This window comes from Canis lupus, chromosome 4, assembly GCF_048164855.1.
Source record: "Canis lupus baileyi chromosome 4, mCanLup2.hap1, whole genome shotgun sequence".
NCBI classification, from domain to species: Eukaryota; Metazoa; Chordata; class Mammalia; order Carnivora; family Canidae; genus Canis; species Canis lupus.
In genome coordinates this window covers 74,347,103-74,359,247 of record NC_132841.1, presented here as the reverse complement: position 1 = coordinate 74,359,247, position 12,145 = coordinate 74,347,103, and the positions used below count along the sequence as shown (strand labels likewise).

The window sequence follows — 12,145 nt, the reverse complement described above, 5'->3', positions numbered from 1 at the left end:
ATCAGAATATAGCCTGGTTGGAGGGCCAGTTTTTCTAAAGGAAGTGGGGTGCAGTTATCAGAAGAAGGCTGGGCACTGAGGATTGTAGGTCCACTGCAACATGGAAGGTAACACTGTTATGTCAGAGGAAATGAAGAGCCTGCCTTCACGTGAGCAGATGCTCCCTCTCTATTGGACCAGAGATGAAAACATGTGGTTTGGTGCAAAAGGTGGTTTTATGAAAGCACGGGGATGGGACACATGGGCAGAAAGAACTGCCGAAACATGATTCTTTGAATGCGTGATGTTCAGGCAATCTCCAAACATGGCACTTGGGGCAGCAGAAATAATTTTGCACTCTCCAGCTACCATCTACTCCTGCTGCGAGGCCATCAGAATTCATGGAATTGGTTATTAACATACTCTCCTCTTATTTTGAAAAGTATCTGAGGCAGTGGATATATGGGTAAAGAAATTCAGCAGGCCAGACAGAGCCATTGTGATTACTGTAATGACATTTTCAACATTCCAGAATGTGGAGTGTCCGAGACGTCCTCATTTTGAAACTGAGTCAAAGAACCAGTGAAGTAGGCGGTAACCCAATATTTGACAAGTAAGTTTTTTTAGGGTAAAAACATGAATTAAATACAACCGTAACTGGAACCTACTTCCTCTGAGGACAGTTTTCACTAAGTTTGCAGATAGTCATCCTTTTCACTGTTCGTATTTGGTATCTTAAAAGACCTCTTCATTGGGGCATGAGTATATTTCATAAAATTTACCAGCTTTAGTCCACAGTAAGTTTTAGAAACTTATGGTTGTATAGTCATCACCACAATCCAGTTTTAAACCATTTCCCTCCTCCCAAAGAGATCCCTCATGCTCATTTGCAATCTCGGTTACCACTTCCAGTCCTAGACAACCACTAATCTACTTTGTCTCTATAAAGTTGCCTTTTTTAGACATGTCCTACAAATGGAATCTTAACAACATGTGATCTTTTATGTCTGACCTTCCCTTAGCACAACGGTTTTGAGTTTCATCCATGTTGCAACGTGTACTGTGTACTGATACTTCATTCCTTTTTAGTACTGGATACTGTTCCATACTGTTGGAATGTCACATTTTGTTTACCTAACTGATGGCTATTTCGCTAGTTCCCACTTTTTTGCAAGTATGAAATACTGCTGCTATCAACATTTGTGTACAAATCTTTGTGTGGACATATGTTTTCATTTCTCTTGGCGAGATCAGTCAGAGTGGAATTGCTAGGTTGTATGATAAATTTATATTTAACTTTGTAAGAAACTGCCAAACTGCTTTCCACAGTGACTTTTTGCTTTCCACGTTTTATGTTTTCACCAGTAATGTTTGAGGACTGGACCCGTAGTTTTAAACTTGATTGGTTCTTTTGGGTTTCAGGATGGGTGAAGCCTAAGGAATGGACCGGGAAGAAGCCAAGGGACATAGCACACGTGCCTTGACACTTGAAGCTGATTATTAGCTATGTGCAGGGCAGCTTGTTCTCTAGAAAGATGAGCACAGTGGTATGTCTAGATGGTACTGTTGACATCAACATCAAAGATTTAGGAATGTAGAATAGGAAGGGCATTTTAGAGAACTAAGAATCTTTTTAAAACTTTTTAAGAAGATTTTACTTCTTTATTTGAGAGAGCATGAGTGGGGAAGAGGGGAGGGAGAAGCAGGCTCCCCACTGAGCAAGGAGTCTGATGGGGGGGGGGGGGGCTCGACCCCAGGACCCTGGGATCGTGACCTGAGCTGAAGGCAGATGTTTAACTGACTGAGCCACCCAGGCACCCTAGAGATCTAAAAATAATCTTACCATGAGGGATAATCACATGGAGTTTCTTAGTCCTAGAATGATTTTTGTATTCCAGAAGTAGTTTGTCTTGATTAAGCCCGTGCTTTTTAAATTGGATGGATTTAGGGCATGAGGTAACCTTGGGGCTTTTCTTTGGTAGGCTTATTGGAGCATGTGAGTAGCCGATTTGACAAACCAGATAGTAATGTTAGCAGAGCCCTGGCCAATTTTGTATCAGTGCTGCTGGCCCTGGCTGATTCATGCACCTAGATCAGTTCTGGTGGATGGTAGTTTTATTTTTAAAGAATGATTTATTTGTTTCTCAAGAGAAATGTCATCCTCTGGATAAAGGCAAGTTGTGAATATATTGAGGGAGATTAATGCTCTCAGAAGAGTTTTGCCACATGACTATTATGATATAGTATGTGAATGACATTTACAGTTGAAAAAGAATGTGGTCATTTATTTTCTTGGGGGAAAAAAGTGAGATATTAGAATATTTTAGAAAGGATTCACTGCCAAAATGAAACTCTTGCTTATGCCTTTTTCCCCCCTAAACTTTTCTCTTTCTTTCATCTCAGTAATCTTTTAACAAGCCTACACCTTACTTCATAAAAAAGGGCATATGTGGAAGCACCCAGCCATAATTAATGCCTAGTAAAATTTGCTTGTTTATGCATTCATTTATTTATTCCTATATATTTGGCTTGCTGAATAAAGCCTCCTAAAATGTAATCAGAGCAGCTTTCTTTAATGCCCCACGCTAAATTTTATTCATTGAGAATAGTATGTCCCCTGCCTCTAGATGAAATCTAAGACTAAAGTTAAAAAAAATTCTGCAGTTTCAATCGCTAAATCCCCCTTTTTGTTGTTGTTGAGGTGTAATTGATGTACATTGTAATAACAGTTGATCGATATTTGTATACTTTGCAAAATGGTCACAACTCTAAGTCTAGTTAGCATCCATCACCATGCATAGTTACAGGATGTTTTTTTCTTGTGATGAGAACTTTTAAGATCTACTTTCTTAGGGACTTTGGGATACGCAGTACAGCGTCATTAACTAGAGTCACCGTGCTGTACCTTACATCCTCACCACTTCTTTTGGAACTGGAAAGTTTGACCTTTTGATCACCTTCACCCCTGCTAATACTCTTAATTTAGAACTTAAGATGCCCAATTTAAATAAAAATACAAAGTCCTGGTATGTTTTTAAAAGAAAAGATCTCGGGAGGCCTGGGTGGTGCAGGGGTGTAGCGTCTGCCTTTGACTCAGGGCATGATCCCAGGGTTGCGGGATCAAGTACCCCATTGGGCTCCCTGCAGGGAGTGCTTCTCCCTCCGCCTGTGTCTCTGCCTCTCTCTCTGTTCTCTCATGAGTAAATAAAATCTTTAAATAAATGAGTGAGTGAGTAAGACGCTCCCTCTTTCCTCACTTTGTCCTGGCATCCTGCTGCCTCATCTAGCTGTTGGGGCTGGTGCTCCTGCCAGGGCTGCAGTGATAAAACTGGGGGTGGGGTGGGCAGGGGGGAGGGGGGTCCTCCCCAGTCTCCACGCACTCTGACACTATTAGACTCTCAATGTGAGCAAGAGGTTCACTGTTACCAGTTTTGAGCTAAATCCTTTGAAAATCTACATCTCCCACTGGCACTTACTTTGGAGTGAAGTATCTTTGTATCTTTGTGTCTCCAATTTAGCGCTGAGTACACATACACCCGCTCTCTGTTCATTTGCTCAGCCAGAGGGGACTTTTGAGTGTTGACTATGGCTAGTCTTGGCCGACCTTGGAGTTGAAGGGTTGGATGGGTTGAGGATGGATTTTTTTTCCTTATTGAATGGTTCCTTGACTACAAGTGGTAGAAGCTCATAACGTTGATTTGGGGGGAATCCTTGGCCCGCCCCTGGAGCTCCCCTGTCAGGCTGGCTATCCTGAGAACTTGCCCCGGGGTTCTATCTGACTGTCCTCGTTCTCTTTAGACTCTTAGATTCCGTTATTCAGAACGGGTGGTTCTCTTGGCCTAGCTCAGCCTGTGGTTGGGGAGCTGCTGCCTGAGAGTAGAGCCTGGAGAAGAGGGCAGGCCAGACGCTTTAAAAAAGGGACAAGCTGGTAAGACTCCATTGACCAAATGGGGTTGTTTTTTGTCCTTCCATCCTCCTTGCCCCCTCCCCAGCTTCCCCCCTTCCTCCTCCCCCTCCTTGTTAAGTGCTTTCGTGTGTACGTGGTGAAATCTAATCATCGTGCCTTTACTCACATCCCAGTGCAGCTAACCCAGTGCATTTAGGACCAGAGAGGGCTTTGCTGAGGTCAAAGGTGAAGTAATGATTATTCAGGCTCCTAACCCATATCTTTGTTCTACACATTCATTCTAGAAACATTCATTGATTGTATGCTGATGGCCAGTGACTGAGTATAAGCAAAATGAAAATCCTACCCTGAAAATCCTCCATCCCAAAGTAAGCAAGCAGCCTGAGATGCACATTTTTAAATTTGCTGAAAACTGGCAATGGGACTCCAGGACCCCACTCATGTCCTGGTTGTAAAAGAGATTGGGGGATGATCTTTCTTTGTGTGGAGATTGGGGGATGATCTTTCTTTGGAAGGAACCACAGAATGATTCCCACCACGTCTACTCAACCCCCTGAGAGAAGCATATAGGACTGCTTAAAGAGATTGGACCAGTGTCTGACTTGCAAATCTAAGATGGAGCTTGGGCCAGATGCCCTTTTCTCATCAGCTTGTCCAAATCTTGAGTTTCCTTTAAGGCCATTACCCCCTACCCCTGTTATGAAGACTTCTTTAATTTTTCCCAGCCCTTAGAGATCTCCACTCTTTGAGTTCCTGCAGTATTTGGCACCTGATTATTAGATGTCCTACCCCTGGTTGGTTTTGAATCTTCTGGTCTGCTCTCAGCAGTTCTCATAATCTACATGTGTGTTTAAAATTCTGTGTTCCTGAGATAAGCACATAATTGCCGTGGACAAAATCAGGTGAGGAAAACCAGTACTTTTTGGTTTCTGGTTCCCATTTGATGTCTTTTTTTTTTTTTTTTTTTTTCCCCAAAAGCCACAACATGGTCGTAGGCACAGGCAAAGACTTCAAGCAGCTTCTGACCCTGGAAGCAGTTTGGATGGCATGAGGTGCTGTGTTGTCAGGGATAGCTTATGGGGAAAGTTGACCCGGGGAGACCTTTGACAGAATGTATTTGTTTTGCCAGATTAAGAGAATTGAGTGTTTATACAGCTTTTGGTTAAAATTCCATCTTTGTTGCAGAGAGATTATCGTCTGAGGAAACAAGTACTTAAGGGAGAAGAGGTAGGTGCGGGCAAGGAGAGAAGTATTTTAATTTTAGTTCCTTACATTTGTAAAAGGTCTCATTCAGTGCTTTGGATTTTAAGTCTGATTTTAAAAAACAAACGAACAAACAAAAAACCCCAAACCCGGAAGCCTATCTGGAGTGTGCATTAGTGTGGCAGTGTTGCTATAGAAGTATTTCCACATTCCATGATGGAAGGATTAATTAGAGGACGTTGTTTCTTATTCTGTTCCTCTAATTGCTGCAGTGATTCAGAGAGAATGATTTTAAACCACTGCCCTTGAATCCTGTGGTATAGTGTCTTAGACACTAATGTATTCTTATGATTTAGGAAAATGTACATGTGTGTACAGCTGCTATTTGCCTTTGTGAGTTAATATTGCTCCTGAATGACCATGGGGAACCAGCTAGTTGCTCTCCTAGAATTTTGAGTGTAGTGGGCTCCCTTCCCACCCCCCTAACCCCCATTGCTGCATATCCCAGTGTTGTGAAAGATTCAAACACATCTGATGTTTGAAGGTGATGATCTATTGAACCCACTTGTATGATGTTTCTAGAGAAAGTGTCAATTACAGGTCTGGTATCACTGAGTCTTTGAGAGAACACAGGAGAGGGAGGGGCGGAGGGAGAGAATCTTCAGTCTCCCGACTGAGTATGGAGCCCAGTGTGGGGCTCGATCTCACAACCAAGGGATCATGAGCTGACCTGAAATCCAGAGTTGGACACCCAACTAACTGAGCCACGCAGCCACCCCCAGTAACATATTTTGGATTCAGCAGGCAAATATTACTAAACTAATATTTCTGCTCACTGGGTGGATGTGCTTTATTCTTACAACTTATACGTATAAGAGTAACACTTCACACTCTTTTGTACTATCCAGTTTAGGCTGGTGCACTACTAATACACCTTTACTGCAGCTCTTTTGAGCTAAGTCGTCTTAAGTGACTTGTCCAAGGACTGCTATCAGTGTAGCCTAGATAGATGTCGCTTGTACTCAAGCTGTAGCCCAATCTGGGCTTTGGAAGTTTGGATTGGGAATTGGAGCTGTAAGATTACAGCTGTCCCAAGGAAGGCAAGTACCTGATTTATTCAGGGAGAGAAGATGCTAGGGCCCACAGAACAACCCAGCATCATGTCAGCGGCAGCTTATTTCCCATTTGTCATGACTTCCAGGTATTAGGTCCTTTTGTCAATACCAGGAAAACAGTGACCCATTGCTAACTTTAATTACCCCCTAGCTGCAGTTCTTGTTTCTAAAATAACTATTCTGTGGGTTTCCAGGACCTCTTTATCACCTGGGAGTTGTACCCATGGACCACCCAGCTATCACACACCCAGACTCATGACTCCAGGAAAACCTTCATTTTACAGCTCATATCTGCCCCTGGGAATTTTTGGAATTAAGTGCTTTATTTACTTAATCTTCTTCAAATAAGAGTTTGTATGTTCTCACTACCATACTTTAAAAAAAAAAAGCCACAGACAAGCACCCAAGAAAAAGTACAACACCCACAAAACCTCCCATGACCTCCAATAAAATTCATACCCACCATCGCCCAAGACATTGTGTTCCACAACTGAAGGAATGCTTTGGGTGGTTCCTCCTTAGTGGGATACACAATTTGTGGACTATGAAAGCCTTGGCTTCTCTTTTCTCCCTTTCCTGTTGCATGGATTGGGCTTCTTTCCTTGGTTATTGGCACTTCACCCAAAGGTGGAAAGAACTCAACTCCAAGGATGATTGCTTTTCTCGGGGAGAACCCTTGGGAGCCAGTGGCAGTTTAGGAGTATCTGGTTACCATTAGTTCTACTTGGATTCATCAAAAGGTGGTTTGCTTTGACATGAAAGAAGGGCTGTTCTATAAGCCAGCACAACTTTGACCATTGTATTATTCCCCGCCTCATCTACCTCACTTCAAGATTTTCGCACTTCAGCGTGGGAAAGATTCAACCAAGAAGATGCCTGGGCCCTGGTCCCTGAGGCTCCATTTCCATAGGATGTGGACTAAGATTTTGCATTTAGCAAACTGCCCCCCAGGTTCTTCTGATTCAGATTAACCTGGCGGCCAGTGGTGGGAAACACTGTCCTGGAGTTTGCACTTCGCTGTTCAGGTACCAGCCCAGCCTGTGGTTAAATACTTGGCCATTTACAAGGTGTAATTAAAGCGGATGGTTTCTAAGGTAACGCGGTCACTCCCGCCCGGGCCTAGAGGATTGAAAGGGACCACCATGAGGCTGCAGTGGTGGTGTGGCCTCCCACTTAAGGTCATCGGAGTGCTTTATGATTGACTGGGTTTTTGCACCTGCCCTGTGTAATGACAGCAGCAAGAATGAAAGCAAACAGCATTAGAAGCCAGAAAGTTGCTGGACGACTTCTGGAGGCAGTGATGAGGACATGAGGAGGGATGAGTATAGCCATTCAGTTACTTGTATTTTTCCCCCCTTTATTGCCTTAAATCAGTTTATTTATTTCTTAAAGATTTTATTTATTTATTCATGAGAGATAGAGAGAGAGAGGCAGAGACACAGGCAGAGGGAGAAGCAGGCTGCATGCAGGGAGCCCTATGTGGGACTTGATCCCGGGTCTCCAGGATCATGCCCTGGGCTGAAGGTGGCGCTAAACTGCTGAGCCACCGGGGCTGCCCCTTAAATCAGTTTAGTCCAGAACGAGGGTGGTGGAAGGACAGGAGATGACCTTGAAAGGCCGGCTTCGGTAAACATTGGCGTGTGCTGTTGCTTAGTGCGCAAATGGATCGTGCAGTTAAAGGTCATCCGCTCCCACCTGGTCAGGTGAGGCTTGAAGTCACATTTATGGAGCGCTTACTGTGTGCTGGGACTTTGCATCTGGGTGTTCTTGCCCCTTGATCTAGATGCAAAGGTTCCGCACTCTGTCATTTTCCAGGGGTAACGGTGGAAGAGGATGACTTGTACCATGTGTTAGCCCGGGAGTCTGCTGTAGGGGGGCGGTGGGAACGTCCTTCAACTACCCACCTGGTTCTGAATTCCATCATAAGGGGGCTTTCAACGGAGGGCAGGTTTCCTCACGTCTCTGAGGTTCCATTGCTACCCCTGGAACATGAGGGACTTAGCCTGGACCAGATAGCCCTAACTTCTGAAGGGTGACAACCCCTTGCTGAATCCGATGAAAACTAGGAACTATCTTTCCTGAAAGAAAAGTACACACACACACACACACACACATATATATATTTAAATTACATTTGCATTCCAGGGGACCACAGACCTCCTAAATGAGGTGATCTCTTAAGATTTTTGCCAGCTCTGACTTGGAATTGCTGGCTCCCACAAGGACCTGCAGGGTGGGGGAATAGAGCCTTTTTTATTGTTTAGAGTGGCTTCCTGCAGAATGAGGTATTTGAAGAGGGAGGTTTTGTTGTTCCTGGCATTTTTTTTACTAACTGCCCTGTGCGCGCATTTAGGGAGGAAAAAAAAAAGAAACCTCACTGAGAAAAATAAATAGGGAATGAATGGCATCTGGAATATGAACTGTTTTCCTCATCATTCTTTACTATCGTGGCCCTTCGAAAGGAGGCAGATGGTATGACACAAATGGCACATACAGGAATCGGTGTAGCACACAGATACTCTGGTTTGTACAGTGACCGTTAGCCTTGTTCTACTTTTAATGTTTGGAAAGTTGGAAAAGTTTAAAGTTTAGGTTAACTTGAAAATGTCAGAAGGTTCCCAGGGACTGTATCATGAGTGGAAATAACACATTCTTTACCACTTCTCAGCTTGTTCAGTTCTGAACACCTTCCTAACTCAGCCCTAATGGCCCATGGCCCCAAAGTTGTAATCTCACCGGGAGGGATTATCTGTTGGGTTTATTTGGAAACTTAAATATTTAATTTCTCTCTCTCTCTTTTTTTTTTTTTCATTCTGTGCTTAGGTGTTGAAAAAATTTCTAGAGCTTTGGAAAGCTGAATGGACTAAACATGAAGAGCTTGAAAGCCAAGTTCAGGAAGAGCGACGTAAGTCCTCGGTGACTCACCGTCTGTCTACTCCACTCTCCCTCTCCCGGGGCTGCAGGACAGCCCTCGCTCCCACCTTGATAAGGCCCTGGGTTTATCACCAGGACCAGAAACACTCAGGGCCTCAGCTCGGGCTTTTGTGAATGGCATGTTCTAGGTTCCTTGCTGTTTGTGTGAATAGCTTTTGAAAATTACCTCCTTATTCCTGGTGTTTGTGCCTCGCAGAGAAACAGTCAAATTGCACAGCTTCGAGAAGAGAATCAGTAAAAACGTCAGCCTTTCTAAAGTCCCCCAAATCTGATTCAGAATGTCATTTTTGGAGGAAGCTCGTCTCATGAGAGTAGTTAGGGAGTTACGTATTAGCTTGGTTCATCTTTGGCTTTTGGAAACTGTTTTTAACTCTCTGTTGAAGTTTTTGTGGTGAAAACAGTATCTATTGCTGCCTGCACCTTGACTCCCCCTGAATTCCTGGGGTTCTTACTCACTTGTTATCCATCGTACAAGATTTTGGATTGGAGGAACCAGTTATGATGTCAGGGTTCTGAAACAAAGTCTCCCAGAGGAGAAACTGGAGAAAAATAGCATAGCAGGATTATACACATGGTATCTAAACACAAGGTCGCTTCCTAAACCCTGCTAGGATTCCAGTCTTGTACTAGCTGCACTCCAGATGCTTTGGGCAGAATTGTTGACTGGGAGAAATTCATGGAAGGGTATTAGAAGCCCAGAAATTTCACCCTCGTACAGGGCTTGCTTGGCTGCCATTTAACATGAGGCAATTAAAGGTGAACCCGGGTTTTATTGTTTTGCCATGAATTATATGACAGGTTGGCGCAACCACATTTTTAAAATAAATGGAGGCTGCGTCTTTTATGGCTCATGTGTGGTATGCACACACCTCCTTTTGGCTGGAGCTTATCACTTGAGGGTGCATCATGACGTGTAACTTACTGCCCTGATAAGGCCCAGACTAGTCGTGATGCTTGTGCGATGGTTGCAAGTTTTTGTCTCGCTTAGACATGAGAGCTACAGAGGGATTTTAGGAAAAAGTTGAGTTTCACCTTTTCATTCTTGAGGTAAGTTAAGTGGAACTCAGAGAATGTGAAGTGACTTGGCCAGAGGCACCCAGTTTGCCTTTGGCCACTGAGAGCCTTGGTCGTCTGACTTCCTTAGCCCCTTGCCCCTGTTCCTCCCCTGAGGAGCCCCCTTCTGCTGCCTCCTCTGCTGGCCCTGTGGTACCACAGCCAGCAGATCTCATGTGGCTATGAGCGAAGAACGAAAAGTCGAGTAGATGGGGAACGGATGTGGGTTTGTATGTCGTGTGACCAGGGTAACAAATGCCTTTTCCATTCTGAGGGAATTTGGGTAGCTTCCATTTATACAAGTTGAGATTATTTTAGCAAAATTGAATCAGTCTAGAGTTCCGTGATATCTGAACAGGGGCAGGGGGAAATGAGAGAGACACAAACTTTTGGCTTAAAAATTAAAAACTGGCCACAGTAGGGAGAATGTTGCTGGAATCTAGGTTTTAAATTAAAAAAAAAAAAGGGGGGGGGACTATTTCCATGATTAAAAAACCTTGATAATACTATTAAAAGCTTCTGGGATTTGGCAGCAGGAAGACTGTGCATTTGGAAGTTAGTGCTAAGAGAAGAAATGTTGCTAGAGGGATAGCTTGGGTGCATGGAGCAAAGGGAATTGTTATAATGGAGCCAGACTGTATCAAATAGCTTGTAATATTTGATCAAAATACCAGATTTTGGGTCTGTTTGTCAGTTTGTCATCAGCCATGTGCTGATAACTAACCATGGGGCAGTAGTTATTCTACATCAGGTTCTGTGCAAAGCCCACTGTGTGACATTCATGGACTCTTGCCATAAACCTTGTGTTGTAGGTATTACCGTTAGACTCATTTAACAGATGGAGAAACTGAGACCGAGGGAGGTATGGTAACTTGTCTGGATCCTCAGAGCTCTACTTTGTACAATCCGTTTTCCTGTTGTGGCAGCCCAATTCCAGAGCATAGGTTTCCAAAAACGAGATTTTGGATGCAGATTTGACTTTGGAAACTGTATAATCCAGGTGGTAGCTTGAAAAAGTGACTTTGGATCTAGGTTGGTGACCTTGTGCAATTCTCTTACCTTCCTGTCTAGCTCCTCACCTGAAAAGTGGAGGAAATAATGTTAGCCTTACAAAGTTGTTGTAGAGGCTAAGTGTGCTGATGGGTGTAAAATACACATCTTAGGGCCTGGCATTCAGGAGATGCTTGGTAAATATTTCTTCCTTTCTCTTAATCAGAAACCCATGATAAAAGCTAGGATTTGAAAAGTGTCTGTGGTCAGGAGAGCAGAATAAGCTGGTACCAGTTGCTGCCTCTGAGGAAGGAAACGGGTGGGTGGAGGAGGTAGGCTTGCTTTTCAATGTGTGTCTTTTGGTTTGAATTTTTTGGTGTATGTATGTGTACATACACATCACTTAGTACGTGAGAAACAAATTTTAAACTGTTTATATTTAGTTATGTGAGCCAAACTGGAATCTTCTTTACCTGAAGTGAGTGGTCTCAAATAATGATCCTAAACCACCCGCCATCAAATTTTCCTGCTTCTCTTTGTGTGAGGCTGAAGGGAGAAGAGGGAAGAAAAGGTTCTTTGTATTTCTGGGAGGTAGGAAAGAAGAGGGACAGCAGATCATGTTCGTGCTTTCATAAAGAGGAGGCAGGTGACCTGCTGGTATGATCACATTTCAGCCAGCCTGTTCCTGGGAGGTCTGCAGCCAGATCAGTTTGAGGCCATTGAGTGCAAAACCCAGCAGTGAAAAAGGACAAGAGTGGCCCCAAGGAGGCCCCCGTGGGTGGCCTTAAGGTCACTGTGCTACTCCAGGACCATCATGCGGATAGAGATCTAATCTGAGTGTCCTTCCTGGACCACTTGACCCAGATGACTACCAAGTCAAGGGCAGATTTATGTGAGTATAACAGGGGGACGAGCCCAGTTCTGTGGGCTGTGGTTAGATACTATCCTTGTCTAGTTGCTTGAA

General features: G+C 43.8%; 1 protein-coding gene across 17 annotated transcripts in view; it reads left to right on the top strand.

The window, feature by feature from the left end:
- The window catches only part of RAI14 (retinoic acid induced 14), a 138,391-nt gene that overhangs the window by 14,663 nt on the left and 111,583 nt on the right, over positions 1 to 12,145 (top strand). For 9 of the 17 annotated variants that reach the window (XM_072824943.1, XM_072824935.1, XM_072824952.1 and 6 more), the window contains one exon: positions 9,028 to 9,109. In XM_072824943.1, coding sequence (XP_072681044.1) covers positions 9,074 to 9,109 — 36 coding nt within the window. In that variant the 5' untranslated portion in view covers positions 9,028 to 9,073. Of the gene's footprint in view, positions 1 to 518; positions 593 to 3,777; positions 3,908 to 4,170; positions 4,255 to 5,071; positions 5,114 to 9,027; positions 9,110 to 11,905; positions 12,074 to 12,145 lie in introns of those variants that run through there. The other 8 variants (XM_072824938.1, XM_072824940.1, XM_072824948.1 and 5 more) reach the window with 8 other exon arrangements.